The 23,438-nt window shown below is 49.4% G+C and overlaps 1 protein-coding gene and 1 long non-coding RNA gene across 3 annotated transcripts; one reads left to right on the plus strand and one right to left on the minus strand.

The window, feature by feature from the left end:
* CHRNB2 (cholinergic receptor nicotinic beta 2 subunit) lies at positions 1–11,620 on the minus strand. Of its 2 annotated transcripts, XR_006335620.1 has the most exons (7): positions 11,323–11,608; positions 9,950–10,095; positions 9,718–9,762; positions 9,193–9,302; positions 7,468–8,437; positions 2,437–3,959; positions 1–2,004 (listed from the first exon to the last, which is right to left on the minus strand). XR_006335620.1 is itself a non-coding variant. In XM_043876051.1 (6 exons), exons 1-6 carry the CDS (start codon positions 11,384–11,386, stop codon positions 3,789–3,791), a joined length of 1,506 nt encoding a protein of 501 aa, XP_043731986.1. In that variant the 5' UTR covers positions 11,387–11,620; the 3' UTR covers positions 1–3,788. The 2 variants fall into 2 exon arrangements, 1 of the variants encoding a protein (XP_043731986.1); XM_043876051.1 differs by having other exon boundaries at positions 1–3,959; positions 11,323–11,620.
* Positions 3,500–17,688, plus strand: LOC122676612. Its single transcript, XR_006335621.1, has 5 exons — positions 3,500–3,625; positions 3,756–3,974; positions 12,157–12,227; positions 12,466–12,602; positions 17,552–17,688. It is a non-coding gene; the product is annotated as an uncharacterized LOC122676612 (long non-coding RNA).
* The last annotated feature ends 5,750 nt before the right edge of the window (positions 17,689–23,438 follow it).

Raw genomic sequence — 23,438 nt, forward strand, 5'->3', positions numbered from 1 at the left:
TCTTTGGAAACAACTTTCTTTATGAGAATCGTGAGTTCCTATTGAGTCTGGCCTGGAGTGGGCTAGACCAGTGCAAATATTCCAGGAGCAGATGGGGTGGCCAAGGCCAGTGTGGGGGAAGACGGACACAGCAGGTGGGTGAGGTGTCCTAATGATTCCTAGACCAACAGTCCCGTAGGAACCACGTGACTCAAACTGGCCTCTGAGACTTGGGATGAATACTGAAAGGTGGCTGTTTGTTCTCTGTCTAGTCGTGAGTGGCTGACTGGCCAGCATGAGTTGGCTTGTGAGGGATGCTGTGACGCCAGCCCAACTCTACCTATAAGCAGAAGGTGACAACTGGAACTGAGTCGGGAGGGGATTCAGAGAAGACCCTGATGCCCTTCACTTCCCTCCCAAGGAAGCTCTTCTTCCAGCCTCAGAGGCCATAGAGCATAGCCTCTGGGGTCAGTGTGGGATTTCAGGCCAGCACTACTTACCAGCTATTTCTTGGTCTCTTGGGCCTCATTTTTCTTCTGTCAACAGGGGCAGGATTGTTGTGAGGAGTAAAAACAAGGCATCTGAAGCAGCTGGCCCGGAGCAGGCCACTGGTGCCCTGCAGCTCCCACTGGGGGTGGGAGGAGACGCAGGACAGGAGACGAAGCTGCACGCCCTCCCTCTTTCCCTAGGGGGAAACGACCCGCCCTTCCTGCGCAGCCAACCTTCCACCACAGAAATGCCAGCTGGGCGCTGCCCGTGTCTTATTTGCTTTTAAACCTGTAATAACTCGGGACCAGCTGTTCCAGTATTAGACTCCTCACTGCCAGAAAACTGCCTTCCTCCTGCTGCAGTGCCAGTCATCACAAGCAGACAGTTTTTCATGCCTTCTTTTCAGATGAAAGATGGTTCTCAGATGGCCTGTGGCCTTCCTGTCTCTGATGGAGACAATCTCAACTGTTTGCTCGCTGCCGTCTCCCAAGTCCAGCTTGCTTGGGTTTCCATCCAGCATCTCTCCCTCTCTCTTCATATGCGGGACCACCCACCCCCACCCCGCCTGTCCTGACCTGGTGCTGAGCTGGGTACCCAGTTCTCTCCAGAGATGCCCACCATGCCCCCCTTCCCCCCCCCACCCCCCATGGAAGGGGCCAAGAGGCATCCCCAACACCACCAAGAGGAGAGAGGACCCATGAGTGGAAGAGACTGGTTCTCCGAAGCTTCTCAATACCCTGAGGGTTCAGAGCCTGTACTGACACATGGTAACACCTTGCCTGAGCCCTCTTCCCTACACCTCCGTCCTCCCAACGGGCAGTCCGCAAGGGCCTGCACCCAGAGATGGAGGGAATGCTACGGCCCCAGGGAACCTGCCTGGTTAACCCTTTCTTCTATACATTGATCCTTCACACCCTTGCTGCAGTCCTCAGTCAGCTGTCACCCTCAAGTCACAGATGAGGATGAACAAGTTCAGAGTTCAGAGCCTGTACAAGGTCAGGCAGCAGACAACCTCCGGGCCTGCATTTCCCTGTGTGTCGGTGGGGTTCATGGAGAGGAGTTGGACAAGCCACTCTCTAGCAGCCCTTCTGGCACTGTCGAGTAATTTCCTTGGACAAAAGCCACTTGCAGCAAGTACTGGAAGCAAGTCCAGCCAGGACAGCAGCTGATGGGGCCTCCCCAGCAGCCCTGCCCTGGCAAGGAGCCTGGGAGAGCTGGGCAGAAAGGCCTCAGGTCAGCACCTTCCCCTTCAGAGGGAGAGTTCCTTTTCAATAGCTGTTTCAGATTCTAGGATGTTTCCTCAGGGCTGTGAGTTTAAGGTGGGTCCAGGGATAACACAGGCAACCGTCCATCTGCTGTTTCGAGAAGAAGGGAGTCTCCGTAGTGCCGAGACACTCACCCCCCAAAAGAGATGTCTGCATGCCCATTCTGGCAGGTGGGGAGATGCACACCTCATGCAGCTGCTGGTTTAATATCTGGATGGAGTTCCTCCACAGCCAGCACGGGACCAGATCTCCTGGGAGCCTGAGCACACACCTGTGTCGGGAGGCCAGAGCCTGAGCTCAGCCCAGGAATGGGACAAATCTTTGCTGGAGGGGCTCCAGAAGACTGTTAGGCTCACCCCAGCACCCCCTGTGTGGTATCTCTCCAGCCCCAGCTCCCCCAGACCCAGGCCCTGTTTCAGGGGGCTATTTCCTCCAGTGTAAGGGTAGGTCTGGGAGGAAGACTGACATGACAGGTGGCTGAGCCCATGCCCACCAGCTCTGCCTGCCTCTCAGATGACCCCCCAAACATCTACTCTACACCAGGTGCAGTGCTGGGCTTTTTCACAGACGTCATGCCTTCCTCAAAGCAACCCCATGAAGAGGGGTTACTAGCCCCAATTTATAGATGAGCAAACTGAGGCCTAGCCAGACTTGCTCAGGATGGCTGAGAGTAAGTGGCAGGGCACCCAGAGTCTGCACTTACACTGCGTGTCCCCACTTCAGTGCCTGCAGAAGCAGGCGTCCAGCTGGACTCCAGAGAAGAGCATGGTGTGTCAGGCAGGTGCCTTAGATGCCCTTGGCAGACAGACCCCTCTGTGACCTGCTGGCTGAGCACTGAGCCCATGTTGGGACCACAAATCAGAGCCGGTCATGTGATGGGGGCTGGGCCTGATGATCCCTTAAGAGGTCTGTTTCCCTGGTCATAGGCCGGGGGAGCCCCTGAGAGAAGCGTCAGGATACAGCCTCCAGGGCATGCTCTCTGCAGTCCGCTGTGCAGACTTGTCCTTCCCAAGTTCTGCAGCAGCCTAGCTCAGGTTTGGTTGGGAGGAGGAAGGGGAGGAGCCAGAGCAGGAAGGATGGAGCCAGGAATAGAAGGACAGGAGCAGGAGCCGTGCTGATGTGGCAGAGCTCTGGCCATTCACACCCTGCTTGGCTGGCCTCCACAGCCAGCCCTCTCCTGCCCAGCCTGCTCTGCTGCGGGCAAAAGGGCTGGGTCTGCTGAAAGCTAACATCCTTAGTTTACTTACTCCAGCAAGCAGTCCGTTCAAACTGCAGGCGAGGTAGGGGGTGGGGAGGAGGGAGAGGAACAGCCTGTGAAGCTGAACTCATACAGTTTGAGAATTTAGCCTTTACGCTCCAAGTAGGTCACCCAAAGATTGGAAACTCAGAGGCGCCCCTAATACCAAACCTTGCTCCCACGCCCTGGCCTGAATAAGAAAGGAAGTCTAGGGAGAATCCTTCACTGGGAGAAGGGGACCTGGGGCTGAGCACTGGGCTGCATAGAAATGAGGGGCTGTGGGGCAGGAACTCTCCCCCAGGACTCCTACCTCAGCACCAGGCTAACATCTGAGCAGGAGCCCCGGGCCACTGTGAGGCCCACCCAGTCAGCTGCTGTCCAGTTAAGCGAGGACAGACCTCAGGCCACACCCAGACCCCTCTCCCCCTCGCGTCTCCCTTCTGAGCTGCATGGTCTCAGGCCAGCCCAGCACAGTGTCAGAGCCCCTGTCCCACCCCCGCTCCTGCACAGCCCTTTTCCATGACTTGGAGGCAGCCGATGACTTTACTCCATCCTCCACTTCTCAGCCTTCGTCCTCCAGCAGCAACACTATTGCCTGAGTTGGTCCAAGAGGAGGAGAGCCGCCAGGACACCACGCAGTTGGTCCAGCCTCCAGGTTAGTGCTGGCTGGGTGTGGGGGGAGGGGAGGCGAGGGGCTCCAGCTGAAGCGAAATGATGGGTCTGTGGGGGCAGCACCTCTCTTTCTGGTAGTTCACTCATCTCCACCCAAAACTATTGTCCAACAGAGGGGCTGAAGGAGCATGGAGCTGGGGAGGGCCTCACTTGGAGCTGGGAGCTGAGTGGTCTGCGTGGAGGAAGGTGGCAGTGGTGTAGTTCTGGAAGAGAGGCTGCAGGAACATGCCGATCGTGCCAAAGACACAGACGAAGACAAAGATCCAAAGGAACAGGCGGTCGATCACCATGGCAACATACTTCCAGTCCTCACTCACCTGGAGAGAGGAAGGGTAGGAGACCTAGGTATCAATCACATAATACAGGAGGGGACTGGATCGGGTATAAGCAACTTCCATCACACATCACTCCTCTCCCTCCTTGACCCCAGAGTGACCGTTCCAAAGTTCGGCTCTGGTCTTGCCTGCTTAAAAGCCTCCAGTGACCCCATTGCCTTCAGCAGCCACCCAAACTCCCAAGTCTAGAATCAAGAGCACCCATGACAAATATGAGCCAACATTTATCTTCTTCCAAGTCCGACTCAGACTTACCAAACTCCAGTCTGTCCTCTCAGGTCTCTGGGCCTTTGTGTTTCCTCCCAGTCTAGAATTCCAGTCCTCCCTATCTCTACTTGTGAACTCCTACACATCTTTCAAAGCCTAAATCAAAATGTCACCTCTTCTATGAAGCCTTCTCTGATCCCCCTGATCAGAATGAACCTGTTTCCTCTGGGGCTCCCTCAGCATTACGTATGCATCTCTGTGCTGTGCTGTGCTGTGCTTAGACACTCAGTCGTGTCCAACTCTTTGCAACCCCATGGACGGTAGCCCGCCAGGCTCCTCTGTCCATGGGGATTCTCCAGGCAAGAATACTGGAGTGGGTTGCCACACCCTCCTCCAGAGGATCTTCCCAACCCATGGATTGAACCCAGGTCTCCAGCATTACAGGGGAGATTCTTTACCGTCTGGCCACCAGGGAGGCCCAGTATTTTTACTCCACTGTATTGTCAGTTCAATTCATATGCCTGTCCTCTCCTCCCTCCCCGACCCCCACCCCAACTTAAGCTATGAGCTTGTAAACTACAGGGACCTGATCTGACTCATTTTTGTAATCCCAGCATCTCAAACACAGAGTTCCTGTAAATGCGTGTTGAACTAGTGAATGAAGGGCTGCCCTGCAGGCCTCTCTCCTTATCTAACTGCCTGGGGAACCCCTTCCAACAGCCGCAGAATGGGAGGACTGAGTCTCAGATGCAAACAAACCCATCCAGAAGAGAATAACCACTGTGTTTGGGAGCCAGTCACAGGGTCTGCATGAGAGCTGGCCTGCACTCGGGGCCGTTCCGCTCCCGTCTGAGTCTGGCCCTTTGCACACGTGTTCATCTGTAACCCTGGGCCTCCTGTGTCCCTGGCACCATTCTGGGCACTGGGGATGTGAGAGAGCAAGACAGACACATCCTGCAATTCAGTCTACTGAGGGAGACGGACACAAAATGAGTAAAAATAAAAATAATTACACCCTTTTGGGTGCTTACATGGAAGCAAAGGACAGAGCAATGGAGGTGGAGATATCATTCAGGGTGTGATTTGGGGAGGCCTCTTTGAGGGAGTGACACCTTAAGCGAAGATCTGATAAGTGGCAAGGAGCCAGCTGTATCAGGAATAAACTGAAGAAAGAAACAGACAAACCCAAACTGTGGTGGTGGTGGTTTAGTTTCAAGGTCGTGTCCAACTTGCAAACTGAGGGAACTTCAACTGGCCTGGGCCCTTCAAAAATGCCTATGCCCTGAAAGGCAAAGCCTAGGAACCGTTCCAGAGTGAAGCAAACTAAAGAGACAGGACAACCAAGTGCAATTCAAGATCCTGGACTGAGGTGGAGGAGAGGCTACAAAGGATATTACTGAGACAATTGAAAAAATTTTTAGTATGGACTTTATATCAGATAAAGGTATTGATGCTAATTTCCTGAATTTGATCACTGAGCTTGAGTTATAGAAGACAATATCTCTGTGCTTGGGAGAGAAAAGCTGGAGTATTTGGGATAAAGGGTCACTTACTCTCAACAGTAGGGCAAAAATTAATAATAGCAATAATTTTTAAAAGGGAAAAAAAAGGGCATTCCCAGCAGATGGATCAATATGTGCAAAGGTCTTGAGGCAGGAAAGCGCTTAGCTTGCTTAGAACAAGCGTCAGATAAGCCAGTGACCTGAGCTGTGGAGAGATGACACATAGTGAGCAGGAAACATTGTCTGTTTGGATGAAGAAGCACAAGAACTGAATCAGGGAGACCATTAGAAGTCCCTGCCCTAGGCCAGGCAAGAGCTGATGGAGGCCTACGGCCAGGGAGGGAGCATGGAGATGGTGAATAAAGGATGAAGCTGAGAATTATTTTGGAGGTTGAGCTCACAAGACAGGACTTCTGATGATCTGGATGGTGGGGGAGATAAGAAAGAGAGGCATCGAGGATCACTCCACGCTTCTGGTCTAAACCATTGGGTGGATGGTGATGTCATTTACTAAAAGATGGGGAGATGAGAGGAGGAGCAAGTTGGTGGTGGGGATGTAAATCAAGCACTCAGTTTTGGACATGTTAAGTCTGAGATGCCTGTGAAACATCCAAGTAGGTCATTGCATCCTCATCACCTAGCTCAGTAAATGCACATTACGTGAGTTTGCTGCAGTGGGGAAGGCAGAGGCAGAGACACAGCCAGCTGAGCCCCTGCACCTCCAGCATTCCCCGCTTGGCCCCAGCCACCTCTGAGCCTCCAGCCCCATCCTCTCTTGCCTCGGTCCCTCTCATCTTCCATCAGGACCATAACCTGCTCCCTGGCTCAAGCCCCAGCTCCTGCCCTCCCAAAGGACACTAGGCTCTGGAGCATCCCACCCCCCACAAACGATAATGCAGGAGCCTGCCCTTCCTTACTCCCCAGGCCAGAATGACTGCATCCCAGTAGAAACATGGCCAGTTATCCTGGCAACAGCTGAGCCGCAGCCTGGAACCAGCCAGGTGATTAAAGACTGCTGGATGGGGCCAGCCACAACCCCAAATGCAGGGAAGTCAACCCCTCATATTCCCCCCTCCTCATTCCTTGGTTCAGTGTCCAAGGAGTCCCCTTCAGGGAGAGCCACTGCAGAAAAAGCCGGGTGTGCAGAAAGCTCTGGGCACGTCTTGGAAGCCCTGGCCTTCACCTGCCTCCACCTCCATAAATATTTCACAAGGCCACTCCCTGAGGACTCAGAAGAGAAGGGAAAGGATATTGATTTGGGGCTCTGTCCTCTTCCCAGTGGCCGGTGGAGCCACCTAACCACCCCCACCCCTCCCATACACACTTTCTACTGCCCTCAATTTTGCCCCCAAAGCAGGGCACCCAAAGGATTCATCCTCATTTCTGCAAAGAGCTGCAGGTTAACAACATGGTCTTGGGAATACAAGCGGCAGAGAGGGTCTCCGGGGACACAGCCACAGGCCAGCTGCAAACCCACAAGGGCCTCCTCCCCTTTCTGGCCACCTTTCCAAAACGAGCGACACTAAGGATTCCCCAGCCGAGGCATTTCTCTCCGGATGACAGTACTCGGGAAGCCGCAAGGTCATCCTGTACCAACCGCAGCTTAGGCGGCACCACCTCCCAGAAGCCAAAGGAGAAGAGGCTGTGCCAGCGCCCAGGCCCACAGCCCCAGGCCAGACTCGCACTGCCGGCAACCTGCACTCCGATTAGCTTTGTCTGCGGAGCTTCCGAGAGGCCCTGCAGCCCCGCATCCCATGCCCGAGTCCCTGCGCTGCACTCACGCTCTGGTCGTCGTCCTCACTCCGCATGTGATCTGCGATGAAGCGCACGCCGTCCACCGCCTCCCGGAGGCCGCAGCCACACGGTCCCCCGGAGCGCCCGGGGCCTGCTGCCGGCGCCGGCTCCGAGCCAAAGGCCCCAGCCAAGCCCTGCACCGACGCGCGGTTGACGAAGCACGTGCAGGAGTCGGCCCCCTGGGCCTCGCGGAAGAAGGCGCCGGCTCCCTCTCGCTCGCGCTGTCGCCGCCGCAGACGCAGGCGTTGGCGGGCGCAGCGGTGGCGCGGCTGCTGCATGAACAGCAGCGTGGGCAGCTTCTCCAGGAAGACGACCTTGACCCAGGGCGCCATGGTGTGCGTGGTGGGTGAACGGTGGTGCACGTTGAGCACGCACACGCTGGTGACGATGGAGAAGGTGACGAGCACCATGGTGAACATGAGGTACTTGCCGACTAGCGGCACGTCGAGGGAGGTGGGCGGCACGATCTTAGAGATGAGCAGCAGGAAGACGGTGAGCGCCAGCAGCACGGAGATGCACAGCGTCATCTTCTCACCGCAGTCAGACGGCAGATAGAAGACGAGGATGGCTAGAGAGGTGATGAGGACGCAGGGGATGATGAGATTGATGGTGTAGAAGAGTGGCTTGCGACGGATGATGAAGTCGTATGTGATGTCCACGTAAGTGGAGTCATCCGGGTTCTCGTTGCGCCGGCCGGGCAGCGCCACTATGTCCCACTCGCCGCTGGGTGTGAAGTCGTCCAGGTTGGCCACGTCACTCTTGAGCACCAGGTCGATCTCAGTGCGGTCGTAGGTCCACGAGCGGAACTTCATGGTGCAGTTCTGCTGGTCAAATGGGAAGTGCTTTACCTCGATCTTGCATGCGCTCTTGTAGATGGCAGGTGGCAGCCAGAAGATGCTGCCATCGTAGGAGACCAGGGCGTTGGAATAGAAGGACACCTCGTACATGCCGTCGGCACTGCCAAGGGACAGCACAGTCAGCCCTGATTTAAGCATGCCTCCACCCCATCCATTCACCCAGCCCTGAGTGGGAAGAGAGGAAAGCCGAAGGGAGGTATGGGAAGAGGCAGATAGAAAGGAGCAGGAATTATTAAGCAAGAAGGGGATGTGGGTGGGCTGGTGGGGAGAAGAGGTGTCCTGGTCAGAAGGCCTGAGGGGACCCTCTGTTATTTGTCATGTACTGTATAAGCCAGTTGGTCCACAAGAAGGTGGAGACGTTGGGGGAGCCAGGGAGGTCAGAGTGAGGAGCCCAGTGCAACGGAGAGGGACAGGGGCAGGTGGGAGCAGGAGATGGTCCCTAGAGTCTAGGGACTAGTGGCTTTGGGCCTTGGAGGTAAGAGGGCTTATTGTAGGAGAGCAGATGGAACCTGGGGGAGAAACTGGGACCTCCAAGTTCTTCGATTCTTATCATTCCTCCAGGAAAGTCTATTTTTTAATCAGTTTGCACACTGGGGGCTGTCAATCCTTGTTGTATCACACCACAGCTCCAAACACTGGTAGTCCTAATTGACTGGGAGGGAGCTGGCCATGACCCAAGTTACCTTGGCAGTCCACACTATACCTCACGGGTTTGGGTTTGTCTGTCTGAGTAGTGACTTGTCTGTGCCAATGAAAAGCCCCTTCTCTCCCCCAGCATGAGCTAATTTACTTTCTTCAAGACCTGAGCACTCTCAAGTTCTCCTCCAGCCTTCCCATCCCTCCAGGGTCACCTACTTGTTGTATAGGACCACATCTGGTAGCCAGATGTGTTTGGAAGGGAGCCGAACTTTCTTCATGTTGTCAAATTCCTCAGGCTTCCAGGTGAGGCGATAATCCTCCCACTCCTGGGAAAGGGAAAGAGGGAGGCAGCACCGACCTATGCCCTGGGAGGGGCTCAAGGTCAAGGACAGGGACAAGAGGAGGCCTATTTGGCTTGAGGAAGTTTTTAAAAGTCATTGCCTCGCCACCGTGACTTCTCGGCCCAGCAAAAGTGGCTTTTCATTTAATTTGCATAGCCAAGCCAAGATATTAGAATCTACATTTTGTGAATGAGAAAATGAATCTTGCAGTGTTTACCATATTCAAAGTTAACAGAGCTGGTGAGTGGAAGAACCAAGACTCATATCCAGTTATTTAAGATCCCAAGGTCTATACCTTTCTGCCGCTCTTGAGGAGATTCAAAGAGGGAAAAGCACATGCAAAAAAAAAAAAAAATGGAGGAAAGAGAAGCCCAGAGGTGTGGGCAGGAAGAGCTCTAACCTGAGTCAGCCAGACATTGGTGGTCATGATCTGCTCCCGCTCATGCTGCAGGGAAGAGAAGCTGCTGAGAAGTGCCCCCCACCACCGATCCTCAAGTCTGTGGGCCCCCTGCACCACCCAGGCTCCTTCCCCCACCTGCCCAAGCCTTGGGGACTCCAGAAGAATTAGTGCAAACATACTCTGGCTATGCCAGTTTCAGTAGCTGGGCAGAGAGTTTGGGACCCCCACTCACCACACTGATGAGCTGGGCCAGTGATACCATGAGCTGTACTGTCACCAGCTCAGAGCCATTGGTAGCTGGGCGGATAAGTTTGTTGTAGCGGGAAGGATCCAGGAGATGCTCTACCAGCCGCTCTTCTGTGTCTGTACCCCAGACTCCTGGGCAGGGGAGTGGGGTGGGGGGCAAGAAGTAAGTACACAGCAAGGAGGGCCCACCCAGGATCCCACTCTCCCTAGGCCAAGTGGGACAACCTAGGCCCAAATAGGAAGCTGTAGTTTCCCACAGCCCATCCCTAAGAAGATAGCAAAATTCTTAGGTTGCCCCCATGGAAGCCCCTCATAGAGAAGTCCCTCTCTGAGATCACTGACCAAGAAGCCCAGACAGTCTCCCCACAGCCTCCCACTAAAAACCTATTCTTCAAGGATCAGTGGAGACCCTGCTCTTCCTGCAAGATCTCAGAGGATCATTTCAAAATATTTGAAGTTTCTGTTTCCATGGTTTCTTCTAGAAGATATCTACAATTCAAGGAAGGTTTTAGAGGGTAGTGAAAGGAGAACAGTCATATATGTCCCACCATACAGCCTTTCTTCTCAGTTAGCACCCATCTCTGTGTACCAGTAATGTTATGCGCCTCTACATGTGACTGGCTGTGACCCCCTCCCCGAAAAGGTATTGGGTTGGAGTAGAATAACTGGGCTACCTGAGCTGTGTGGACAGGGCATATATTTCACCTCATGTTTCACACATACAGGAGCTCACCTCTCATGAGATTGCAGGCAGATATGGAAAGCTCCTTTGGTTGTATATTCCTTTTGTACCTGTCCCACCACACACTATCTCCTGCAACCCTGCACGAACGCACCCCCACGTCCTCAGAGACCCCTCCCTGGCCCTTAGCCTGGCAGAGCTTCTTCCCTTCTTGTCTCCTGTCCACCCTCCAAGAGAGTTGAGAAGTTGCTTGCTTCCATTTCCTGCCTTGCCCCCATGGAGTAAGCAAAATCGGGAGCCCAACATGAGGGACAGGAAATGATGGAGAACCAAGTGAGGGTGCCGAACCAGGTAGATTGTCTTGAGCTACTGGTTTACTCGAAGTTAAATAGCAATTCAGCTGCAGTCAGAGTCTCCCCTTCCTGCCACCCCAGAAATCCTGGGGAGATCCCCTCCTTCCTTCCTCTCTGTACCCACACCCTCCCCGCCACCACTGCCCAGGTTGCCCTCTCTTCTCCGCATCACTTCGAGCAAGTCCTTCTCCCAGTTCAGCCTCCCAGGTACTTCCAGCTGTCCTGGGGGTCTCTCCCCTAACTCCCAGGAGACTTCCCGCCTTAGGGATCCCTCCCTTACAAAGTCGAGCCTGAGTGAGACAGAGCGTGGCGACTTGTCCTTACCTGAGCACAGTCCGAGGAGGCCAAAGCTGAGGAGCAGCGCCATGGGACCTGAGAGCCAGGCCATGCCTCTGGCATAGCTCGCCGGCTCGCCTAAACGTGCCAGAGCGCGCCGCAGGGTGGAAGGCCGCGGGCGGGGCGCTGTCCGTGGTGCTGAAGCCGATCCCGCGCCGCCCGCGCCAGGCGGGAGCGGAGCCCCGGGTGTGCGCACAGCCTTTGGTGCTGCCGTGATAATCTCCACGGCGGTTCCCCGGGCTCCAAGAGCGAGAAGGAACCCGCTTCTCGCTTATCCCGGTCTGAGCAGGCGGAGGCTTTTCCGGCTGCTCTTCCAGGGAATACAATTGGGACGGTGAGGGGGAGGAGTCTCCGCCCCGGAGGCGGAAGCGCCAGAGCTCAGAATAAAAGGGGTCCCTGGGTGGGGTATTCTCCTGCTGGTCCTGCTTAGTTAGAGTGTGCGTGAGGAGGAAGAAGGGGGGCTCACCAGACGGTGGAGGAGTTCTGAAACCCCAAAGTTGAGGCAGGACCTGGAAGGGTCTGAAAAGGCTCAGGAAGAAAGCGCAAGTAAGACAAACAGGTCAGGATCGGGTAAGCACCGAGACCAAGGGCCAGAATGAGGGGAGTGGGAGTCAAAAAGTTTCTGGGTCCCACCTTCCTTTTTTTCTCTTACCAAACCCAAATGCTCCTGCTTCCCGGGAAGGCTGAGGATGCAGCCAAGACGATGCACTTAGGCCCTTAGAGAATGAGATGGAGGACTGTAGGTTTGCTATTTTAAGAAAGCAAACAATTTGGAGTCTAGAAACAGGATCCCCTCATCTGTTCCCTTCCATACCTCCACAGAAGGCATCCAGGGGATCTAAGGTGGGGACATGTGGACATCTGAAAAGAAGGTGACCTTCAAGAGTGGAAGGGTAAGTGGCCCTTATCAATTAGCCTTTCTCACCCACATTCTGTTCCTCTCCAGTCTTTGACTTCTGTGTGACAAGGGGGAATCAGAGGATAATTTCATAGAAACCAGCCCAAGAATGAAGCTAACACAAAGGAAAGCAAAGATGAGACAGAGAGGTGTCAAAACTCAATGACATCTTTGATCTTAAAAGCCCCGAACTTTTAACTTCTGAGCCAATAAAGGCTTTCCTTTTTTCTTAGGTGGATTTTTTTCAGTTTCAACCAAAAGATTCCTGACTAAAGCAGCCTTATCATACATCAAGGCACTGTCTTGTTCCAGCTCTGCCGACTCCTTCAACCTCCTCTGGGCCAGTACCTGCAGCCCCACACTCCTCATGGTAATGTCTTTATTTATTTATTTTTGAAATAAACCATTTCTTTTTCTTTCTTTATTTTTAAATTTATTTGGCTGCACTGGGTCTCCATTGCTGCATATGGGATCTTAGCTATGACATGAGGGATCTAGTTCCCTGACCAGGGATGGAACCCAGGCCCCCTGCATTGGGAGCACTAAATCTTAACTACTGGACCCATCCTCCATGCTTCAGGGCCTTTTAAACATTCAGTTCTGTTGATTCTGTTTTCACCCATTTCCTGTCAACCACTGTCTACTTTGAACATCTGGCAGAAACATCAGTTCCTTAAGGAAGCTATGACCAAAGATTAGGTCAGGTGCCCTGAGACATGTTTCCAGAGGATGATAAATGAGTAAATAAATCAATATAAAGTGGTAGCTATCTCTCCTCCTAGATTTTGAACCAGCACAGTGCCTGGCATATTGTGAGGGTTCAACAAATAAGCCAAAGGGCTGGTACAGGACTGAAATCTTTTAACATGTAGAGAAAAATTCCTCTCTAAAAGCTCAGCCAAAAGCAATTTATATACACGTACTTAGTTCCTGGAATTGAGAAGGAAAAGCAAAACAAGTATCAGCAAAGGGCTAGAGAGGATGTGGGATGACTACAGTCTCCATAGGGTACGTGGAAAGAAAGTGAGAGTGTTAGTCGCTCAGTTGTGTCCGACTGTCTGCGACCCCATGGTCTGTCCATGGAATTCTCCAGGTAAGAATACTGGAGTGGGTTGTCATTCCCTTCTCCAGGGGATCTTCCCAACTTGGGGATAGAATTCAGGTCTCTTCCATTGCAGGCAGATTCTTTACCATCTGAGCTACCAGGGAAGCCCAAAGCATGTGGAAGTGGCCATAAATCTGCACCACAAGCTCCAGGGCATGTACATGTGCAAACATGTTATCATCTCTTAAGAATTCAAGAAATCTTAGAACCAAGGAAAGAAGTGGAGAATAAAAGCCTTACGAAAAAGGGAAGGAATGTGTGTAGTCAGTCCACTTGGAAAAAGGGTCAAGGGTGGGAAGAAGACTTCCCTCCCTGCCCCCTCTGCCTTCAACAATTCAGATCAATTGTTGGGTATCTACTGTTTAGTTATCAAAGATGCGGTGATCAAAAAGACTTAGTCCCAGCTACTAAGGAGATCACAGTTTGGTGGCAAAGACTTGTGACACCATGTGGTGGTTGATCTAGAAGAGTGTAAACAGGTGCTTTGGAAGTATGGATGAGAGAGAGGTTCATTAGTGCCTGAGAGCCTGGAAGGGGTAGAGATGAAAATTGAGATTTGAAAGATGAGAAAGCCAATAAGACAAAAGTGGCTAAAAGGCATTTCAAACTCCTAAAAGAGAGACACGGAGCTTTACATGTAGATATTGCTCAGTACTTTCTTCTTTCAGTGAATGCTGGGTGATAGAAGAAGGCTGCAAAAGTCTTCTTTTATGAAAGTCTCTCTCTGGAGTGGTTGCTTATCTCTGTATTGACAGACTGGAAAGTCATTTGCTTCCTTGAGGCCCTTGGTCACTCCCTGATGCTCCTTTCTGGTCAGTTCGGGCAGCCTGTTCGCCTTGGCCTCTACCATTTCTTTTAAAATTTCTCAGCTTTTGTTCCGAGTCCTCTGAGCACAACCACCCAGTGGTGGAGGACAGCTGGAACACCCTTCCTGCCTCCTTCATGTCTCCACACACACCCCTCCCATATCTACCAGGAAGAGAGGACAGGCCCAGAACCACACAAGGGGATGGATACATGTAGGAGTATCAGTCCTCAGGCAAAACAGTGAACAGGCAAGGTTTTGGTGGGACACACCCAAGGCCTCTGATGGTGAGGAACATTTTTTTTGAAAGGCATTACAATGTTCAGTTCAGTCAGTTCAGTCACTCATCATGTCTGACTCTTTGTGACCCCATGTACTGCAGCATGCCAGGCTTACTTGTCCATCACCAACTCCCAGAGCTTACTCAAACTCATGCCCATTGAGTCACTGATGCCATCCAACCATCTCATCCTCTGTCGTCCCCTTCTCCTCCCACCTTCAATCTTTCCCAGCATCAGTGTCTTTTCCAATGAGTTAGTTCTTTGCAACAGGTGGCCAAAGTATTGGACTTTCAACTTCAGCATCAGTCCTTCCAGTGAATATTCAGGACTGATTTCCTTTAGGATTGACTGGTTTGATCTCCTTGCAGTCCAAGGGACTCTCAAGAGTCTTCTCCAATACCACAGTTCAAAAGCATCAATTTTTCAGCACTCAGCTTTCTTTATAGTCCAACTCTCATATCCATACATGACTACTGGAAAAACCATAGCTTTGACTAGACGGACCTTTGTTGGCAAAGTAATATCTCTGCTTTTTAATATGCTGTCTAGATTGGTCATAGCTTTTCTTCCAAGGAGCAAGCATCTTAATTTCATGGCTGCAGTCACCATCTGCAGTGATTTTGGAGCCCAAGAAAATAAAGTCTGTCACTGCTTCCATTGTTTCCCCATCTATTTGCCATGAAGTGATGGGACCAGATGCCATGATCTTAGTTTTAAGATTTTTAAGATGGTTGAGTTTTAAGCCAACTTTTTCACTCTCCTCTTTCACTTTCATCAAGAGGCTCTTTAGTTCCTCTTCACTTTCTGCCATAAGGGTGGTGTCATCTGCATATGTGAGGTTATTGATATTTCTCCTGGCAATCTTGATTCCAGCTTGTGCTTCATCCAGCCTGGCATTTTGCATGATGTACTCTGCATATAAGTTAAATAAGCAGGGTGACAATATATAGCCTTGATGTACTCCTTTCCCGATTTGGAACCAGTCTGTTATTCCATGTACAGTTCTGTTGTTTCTTGACCTGCATACAGATTTCTCAGGAGGCAGGTCAGGTGGTCTGGTAATCCCATCTCTTGAAGAATATTCCACAGTTTGTTGTGATCCACACTGTCAAAGGCTTTGGCGTAGTCAATAAAGCCGAAGTACATGTTTTTCTGGAACTCTCGCTTTTTCGATGACCCAACGGATGTTGGCAATAACATTACAATGTTATTTCTCTATTTAAGATACTTTAAGTTTAAAACTTTATTACCAGAGTAATGCAAATCTATGAAGACCAATTGGAAAACACAAATTAGCAAAATACAAACTAGATTCATAATATTACCTCTTAGAAAAAAAAAACAATGTTTGCATTTCATATATATATATATCTGTATGTGTGTGTATATATATATACACATATATATATACACCCAATTATCTATATGTACTTAGATACAACTGTCTTCCCAGGTAGCACTAGTGGTAAAGAACCTGCCTACCAATGCAAGAGATGTAACAGATTTGGTTTCAATACCTGGGTCTGGAAGATCCCCTGAAGCAGGAAACAGCAACCCACAGCAGTATTCTTGCCTGAAGAATCCCATGGACAGAGGAGCCTCGTGGGCTACAGTCCATAGGGTCACAAAGAGCTGGACACGACTGGAGCAACTTAACTTGTTCACTTAGATATACATGCAAAAAACATATCAATTATAAGTGTACAACTAGATAAAATTTCACAACATGAACACAGCCTTGTAACTCCCACCCAGATTTTTAAAAAGAGAGAATGTTAGCAATATCCAGAAGCCCCCCACTATATTCCCTGCCAGGCTTTATTCCATCTTCTTCAAAAACAGGGGGAAGGAGGAATAGAGAGTGACTCCCTAACATGTACTGCTTGAAGTTCAGGAACTAGAGAGAGGTAATGGTTACCCAACTTTGTGAATGTAGTACATGTCACTGAACTGTACACTTTAAAATGGTTAAAATGGTAAATTTTATGTTATGGGTAATTTCTAACAATTTTTTTTAATGACCAAAAAAGTAAATGCTATTCTGACATAACAACATATATTAACTTTGCCTCTGAATTTTATATATATAGAATCATAATCTTTTGTAATTTTTTTCAATAGTGAGAATCACTGTTGAATCACTATTTCAATATTGAGAATCACTATTTCAATAGTGAGAATAGTGAGCATTGTTGAATGCAGTTGTAGTTCATCATCTTCATTGCTATAGAATATTCCATTGTATAAATGCACCACTGTTTATCCATTTCACCACTGATAGATATTTGGGTTGTTTTCTATTTCAGACTATTACAAATAACACCACTTTGAACATTCTTGTTCATGTTTTTAGTATACAAATATATGTGTTTCCATTTACTTATTAAAAAGGAGCACACTGTAAAATAGCTTTGTGACCTTCTTTTTTTAATTTAATTTCTTTATTTTGGGCTGCACCAGGAAGCTTGTGGGATCTTAGTTCCTTGGCCAGGGATTGAACCCCAGGCCCACGGCAGTGAACGCACTGAGTCCTAACCACTAGACTATCAAGGAATTCCCACAGCCTTCACTTTTCATGTACTATTTCTGAAAGCTCTCTCCATGTCAGTATTTGATAACTATTTTAAAATAGTCTTATGTCAATCTATTTGATCAAATATTTGATAACTATTTTTCATAGCTGCATAGTATCCCATTATGGGTAAATGTTTGCACACACCTTTAATAGTTTCCAAGTGAAAATGCTGAGTCAAAGGTTTTTTAAATTTTCTTATTATTTAATCATTTATTGCTGAAATGAGCTCCAGAAGGACTGATAATATTAGAGTGACCCTGGGGCTCCAGGCTAAAGCACCTATGATCAACACCTCTACAATCTTGCCTGTGCTGACCCCTTCCTTTTCTTCTTCCCCGCCTCTCAGTCATTCCTCCTTTGTCTTAGGCCTTTCTGCCCAACCTCCTATTTTAGGACCAGTTCTTTAAAAACATCCCCCACCCCCATTTCCATCTAAGTAACTTCTCTTAGTACTTTCACACACTTTCTTGGGAGTTAATCCTGACTATTAGCTCCCTTCAAGACCTTTACCCTCCTTCATCCCTCTTATTGCATTTTTCACATTGTATTACAGTTGATTATACCTGGTTCCACTTCATCCATTACTATGTGTTCCAAAGAGTAACTGGAAAAGGAGGACGTCAAGGCTGTATATTGTCACCTGCTTATTTAACTTATACGCAGAGTACATCATACAAAATGCCAGGCTGGATGAAGCACAAGCTGGAATCAAAATTGCCGGGAGAAATATCAATAACTTCACATAGGCAGATGACACTACCCTTATGGCAGAAAGCGATGAGGAACTAAAGAGCCTCTTGATGAAAGTGAAAGAGGAGAGTGAAAAAGCTGTCTTAAAACTCAACTTTCAAAAAACTAAGATCATGGCATCCGGTCCCATCACTTCATGGCAAATAGATGGGGAAACAATGGAAATAGTGACAGACTTTATGATCTTGGGCTCCAAAATCACTGCAGATGGTGGCTGCAGCCATGAAATTAAAAGACACTTGCTCCTTGGAAGGAAAGCTATGACCAACCTAGACAGCATATTAAAAAGCAGAGACATTACTTTGCTGACAAAGGTCCATCTAGTCAAAGCTATGGTTTTTCCAGTAGTCTTGTGTGGATGTGGGAGTTGAACCATTAAGAAAGCTGAGCGCCAAAGAATTGATGCTTTTAAACTGTGGTACCGGAGAAGACTTTTGAGAGTCCCTTGGACTGCAAGGAGATCAAACCAGTCAATCCTAAAGGAAATCAGTCCTGAATATTCATTGGAAGGACTGATACTGAAGCTCCAATATTTTGGCCACCTGATGTGAAAAACTGACTCATTTGAGAAGACCCTGATGCTGGGGAAGATTGAAGGCGGGAGGAGAAGGGGACGACAGAGCATGAGATGGTTGGATGGCATCAACGACTCGACAAACATGAGTTTGAGCAAACTCTGGGAGAGGGTGACGGACAAGGAAGCCTGGCGTGTTGCAGTCCATGGGGTCGCAAAGAGTCAGACACAAGTGAGTGACTGAACTGCACTGGAGCAGGAGCAAGAAACACAACAAAAATGATAAAATGCGTCGCAGCTGTCATGTGAGGAGCCAGGAATCAAGGCAGGCTCTCCCCACAGGGAACTAGCTTCTTTGTCTCTGCATCCCCTGTGTTTAATACAGTTCCTGGCAAAGAGCAAGTCCTCAGGACGTGTTTGTTGAGTTGGTGACAAAATGCTACGCTTCTGGGAGCAAGTCAAAGGAGAAAACTGTTCACTCTGCCCCAAACAAGTGCATCTGTTCACTCTGAAAACACATGACCTTCTGCAGAAAAAAAAAATCTTCACAATTCATTTTCCATAGAGCAGCCAGAGTGATCTTTTTTTTAAGGCTGTGTGTGTGTGCGTGTGTGTGTGCGCACACGCGCGCCATGCTGCATGTCTAGTTCCCCTACAAGGCATCAAAATCAAACCTGGGCCCAAGGCAGTGAAAGCACCAAATCCTAACCACTCGACCACCATGGAATTCCCCAAAGTGATCTTTTAATATTTTAAATCAGATCATGCTACTCCCTGCTTAAAATCTTTCGTTTCCCACTGCACTTTGAATAAAACTCAGCAAATTACTGTGGTCTCTATTCTTCACTGGCCTCATCTCCTGCTCCCTCCTTCTTGTCTTTCACGAGACTCAAGGTATGCTGATCCTCTATTTAAAAAAAAAAAAATGAGCTCTTACTGTGTGCACTGGACTGAGCACTTTTCATGTTTTCTCACTTAATCCTCCCAACAATCTTATAAGATAAGTACTAGTATGGTTTCCATATTACAGATGCTGAAAGAGAAGCATGGCAGGCTAAGTAACTTGCTGAAGGTCACACCTTTAGCAACTGACAGAGCTGGGGTTTGAAGCCCATGATCTCAGCCAGTATATAATGAGCTTCCTGCTTCCAGATCACACCACGTTCGTTCTCAGGGTCTTGGAGGTTGGCTGTCTCTCCTGGAATGCTCTTTGTCAGGCCCTCCCAGGCCATCCTTCTCTTCATTAGAGATCAGCTCAAACCCCACCTCCTTAGGGAGACCTTCGCTGACTACTGGACTTAAAATAATCCCCAGTCATTCGCTCCCACATGACCCTACCAGTCTGATAGTCCTCTGGTTATTTTATTCATGTTTATTGTGTAACTCCTTGCACTTAGAATGTTAGTACCATGAGAACTGGGATACTGTTTGTCTACTGCTATATATTTGTGGTCTTCCCAGGTGGCACTAGTAGTAAAGAATCCACCTGCCAATGCAAGTGAATTAAATAAAGAGATTTATTATGCAAGAAATAAATCGAACAAGGGTTCAATCCCTGGTCAGGAAGATCTCCTGGAGAAGGGCATGGCAACCCACTCCAGTATTCTTGCCTGGAGAATCCTCATGGACAGAGGAGCCTGACAGGCTACAGTCCATAGGGTCACAGAGTCAGACATGACTGAAGTGAGCAAGCAAGGAATGTACTATGTGCCCAGCACTGTAAGATGTGTTCATCATCTTACATTGCCCATTTCATCTACACTGACACAATGATCCACAGTGCAAGACAGAATGTCATACTGTTTTACAGATAAGGAAACTGCATTTCACAAAAATTAAATGACTTGCCCAGGGTCACATAGGTACCAAAGCAGAGAAGTTCAAATCTAAACCCAGTTCTGTCTGACTCCCCAGTCTGTGCTCTGCCCACTCAGCTGTGCTTCCCCACTTTATGGCCTAATTCAAAGGACAGCTGTAGCTGATTCTCCAATTAACACCCATGGCTCTGCCTCTTTCCCACACTCAGAACCCACACTCCACTGGATGTCCAGAAGATTGTCCACATCCCCCTCCCTCTACACACTCGATGTGTTTGTAACCCAACTCTCCACCTCTCCCACAAAACTTAGCTGTCCTTTGAGAAGCCTTACTGTTAGTGCTACTACTATTAGTTACCCAGGCATCTAGAGCTTCTCAAAATTCTAGTGACATTTTTATCTTCCTCCATCCTAAAGCCCAAGATTTAACCCCTGTCTAGCTTACCTACACCACTGTCTCTTCCTCACCCTAATCACAAGCCTTCTTTCTGTTTCTCCAAATTGCCATGGTTCTACCTCAGTATCTCTACACATGCTGTCTCTTCTGCTCAGACAGTGTCCAGTCCTTCCTCCTTCTTTAGTTAATTCTATTATCCTTCAGATTTTAATATGTCACTTGTTCAGGAAAGCCTTCCCAGATCTCTAGTCTTACTCTTTGAGGCACTTACCACAGTTGCAATTAAGTGGTTGAATGTGTAACAAACAATTTATGAATTTATCTGACTTTCTCCCAGGCTGAATGCACGGGAAAGGTGAAGACTGAGTCTGTCTCACTCAATGCTGCATCCTCAGTGCATCACATGTCATAGGTGATTAGGACGTATTTGTTCTTCTCTATGTGAGTTTGCTTTATCAACTCTCCCTTTATCATGTCTGTGTCCACCAACAGAACGTAAGTTCCAAGGGCAGGGATTTTTGTTGTTGTTGTTGTTGTTTTACTCACTCCTGTTCCCCAGCACCCAAGTGTTCATTAAATGAACATATCTATAACTTCCTTTCCACTTCTAATGCCCTTGCCCTACACCTATCAGCAGACACCAGACATCACTCCCCACTAGGCTTTTAGATGCCAGAGCACTCTCCTGGCCAGAGAGCTGAAATGCTGAAGACACCAGCAGAGGAAGTGACAGATCTCATCCCAGTGACTATGACTTGAGTTTCCTCCCTGGGGACTTGGGAGTCTGCAAAACCATGAGACTGTCTCATCATATTGTTTTCCTCTAATTAAAACTGTTCATAAAATATGGTTCATCAGTACCATCTTTCTAGGTTCCATATATATGCATTATACATGCACTGATATACCATATTTGTTTTTCTCTGACTTACTTCACTCAGTATGGCAGAAATAAAACCAATATTATAAAGGAAGTCAGGATCTTCCAAATAGCAGCATTTGTGATTTCCTTGGGTAAGGGTTGGTGTCAGCAACACGCGAAAACTTCTTGAGAAAGCATCAGAGGAAGAGAGGGGTGAGGCATGGACTTTGGAGACATGCTCAGGAACTCCGCTTACTAGCTGTAAATCCTTGGGTAATCCCTCCTTTTCCTGATTGTAAGACAGGGATAAAAATGCTTCCCTTATGTTGTTGGGAAGGGAAGGGTAGTGTTTAGAAAGATTTGCAGAATACCCTGACTTAGGAAGTGTTCAATAAACGGGACTTTAAAAAAAAATTGATTTTAGTTGATTTACAATACTGTGTTAGCTTCAGATGTACAACAAAGTGACTCCGTTACACTCATCTTTTGGTGTCATATCTTTCTGACCTTTTATACAGTTCATGAGGTTCTCACCGCAAGTATACTCAGGTGGTTTGCCACTCCCTGAGGAATTGGTTTGAGGGCAAAAGAGAGGGTGTCAGAGAATAAGATGGCTGGATGCCATGACCCATGCAATGGACATGAACTCGGGCAAACTCCAGGAGATGGTGAGGGACAGGGAGGGCTGGCTTGCTGCAGCCCATGGGTCACTACGAGTCAGATACACCTGGGCGACTGAACAACATGTATATATTGGGCTGGCCAAAAAGTTCGTTCAGGTTTCTCCATACAATGTTACAGAAAAACTCCAGCGAACATTTTGGCCAACCCAATTTTTTTCCCCCATCATTTTCTATTACAGGTTAACACGAGATACTGAATATACTTCAATTAACAGGAATTCTTAGCACAGCCTTTTATGCTCCCAATTTGCACATTCATAAAAGTGACATGTAGCTAACTGTCCAATCTCCCAAGAGGAGATAAATCATCTTTGAATACCCGGGACCCAATTTAGCCAACGAAGGCCTTTACCAACCTCCACTGACAACATAAATGAGTAGCCCAGAACAAAGCATCAAGGTGCACAGTCAAGTTCCCACAAAGGCTAACTCATTTTAGTCCAAGTGGAAGGAGAAGGTAGCAATCTGGCCAGCTGCTCAAGCGCCGAGTTGGCTCGGTAGAACCCATCAGGCCCTACCTGGGCTAACACCTGCCCTTGGAAGAGGAACGCCAACTACGGGTCTCTGGAACCTCAGCCAGCTTTGTCCTTTGTGATAGTGCCACCTAGCGAGGCCCTGGAAGCACTGCCGCCTACACCGGCTATGCCAGGACCACTGCGACAAGCCCGATAGACTTTGGACTGGGATTGTGGTCTCCTTTCATTTTATTGCCGGGTTAAAGGTTTAGACTAGTGACGTCCTCCTTCCATGACCCTGCAGAGGAAGCTTGTGTTGTCCGTCCCCGACCCACGTTCAGACCCAAAGGGACTGATAAGCGCGAAGAGTCAGCTATCGACTACCCGTCGTGCAGCACTGACCAGCGATCACTCTGCGATCTCCTAGCATCCACCCCTCGGGAGCAGGCAAAGCAAGCATTAGCATCCTCATCAAAATCACTGCACAGATGAGAAAACTCAGGGAAGGTGGCTAACCCAAGGTCACAAAACAGCCGGGATGACAACCCAAGCCTCCTGTAACCGGTTCCCTGGCTCCTTCCCCAATCACACGCCCCTCCACATTTCAGGGTAGCCCCAAGGGAACAGAGCCTCGGGGACCGTGCGCCAAGGACAGGCGGGTGGGTGCAGGATAGAGATGATACAGAGGCGACCGCAGCCCTCCCTCTTTCTTCTCTGCTCACTGAGAACCCTGCATGTTCACCACGGCTCCAGGTGGGGGAAGAAGGGCCCAGAGCAGGAAACACGGTCCCGCGCAGGTAGCCCCTGGGAGCACGCGGCGCCGGGTCACGTGAGAGGGGCTCGCCGGCGAGGGCTCTAGCACGCACGCACGCCGTACGTAAACACGCACTTAGACGCTGAAGGCGGCGAGCCCGAAGCCCTGGGTCACATGTGGAGGGTGGTTGTACAGAACAAGGGGGCGG

This window comes from Cervus elaphus, chromosome 20, assembly GCF_910594005.1.
Source record: "Cervus elaphus chromosome 20, mCerEla1.1, whole genome shotgun sequence".
NCBI classification, from domain to species: domain Eukaryota; kingdom Metazoa; phylum Chordata; class Mammalia; order Artiodactyla; family Cervidae; genus Cervus; species Cervus elaphus.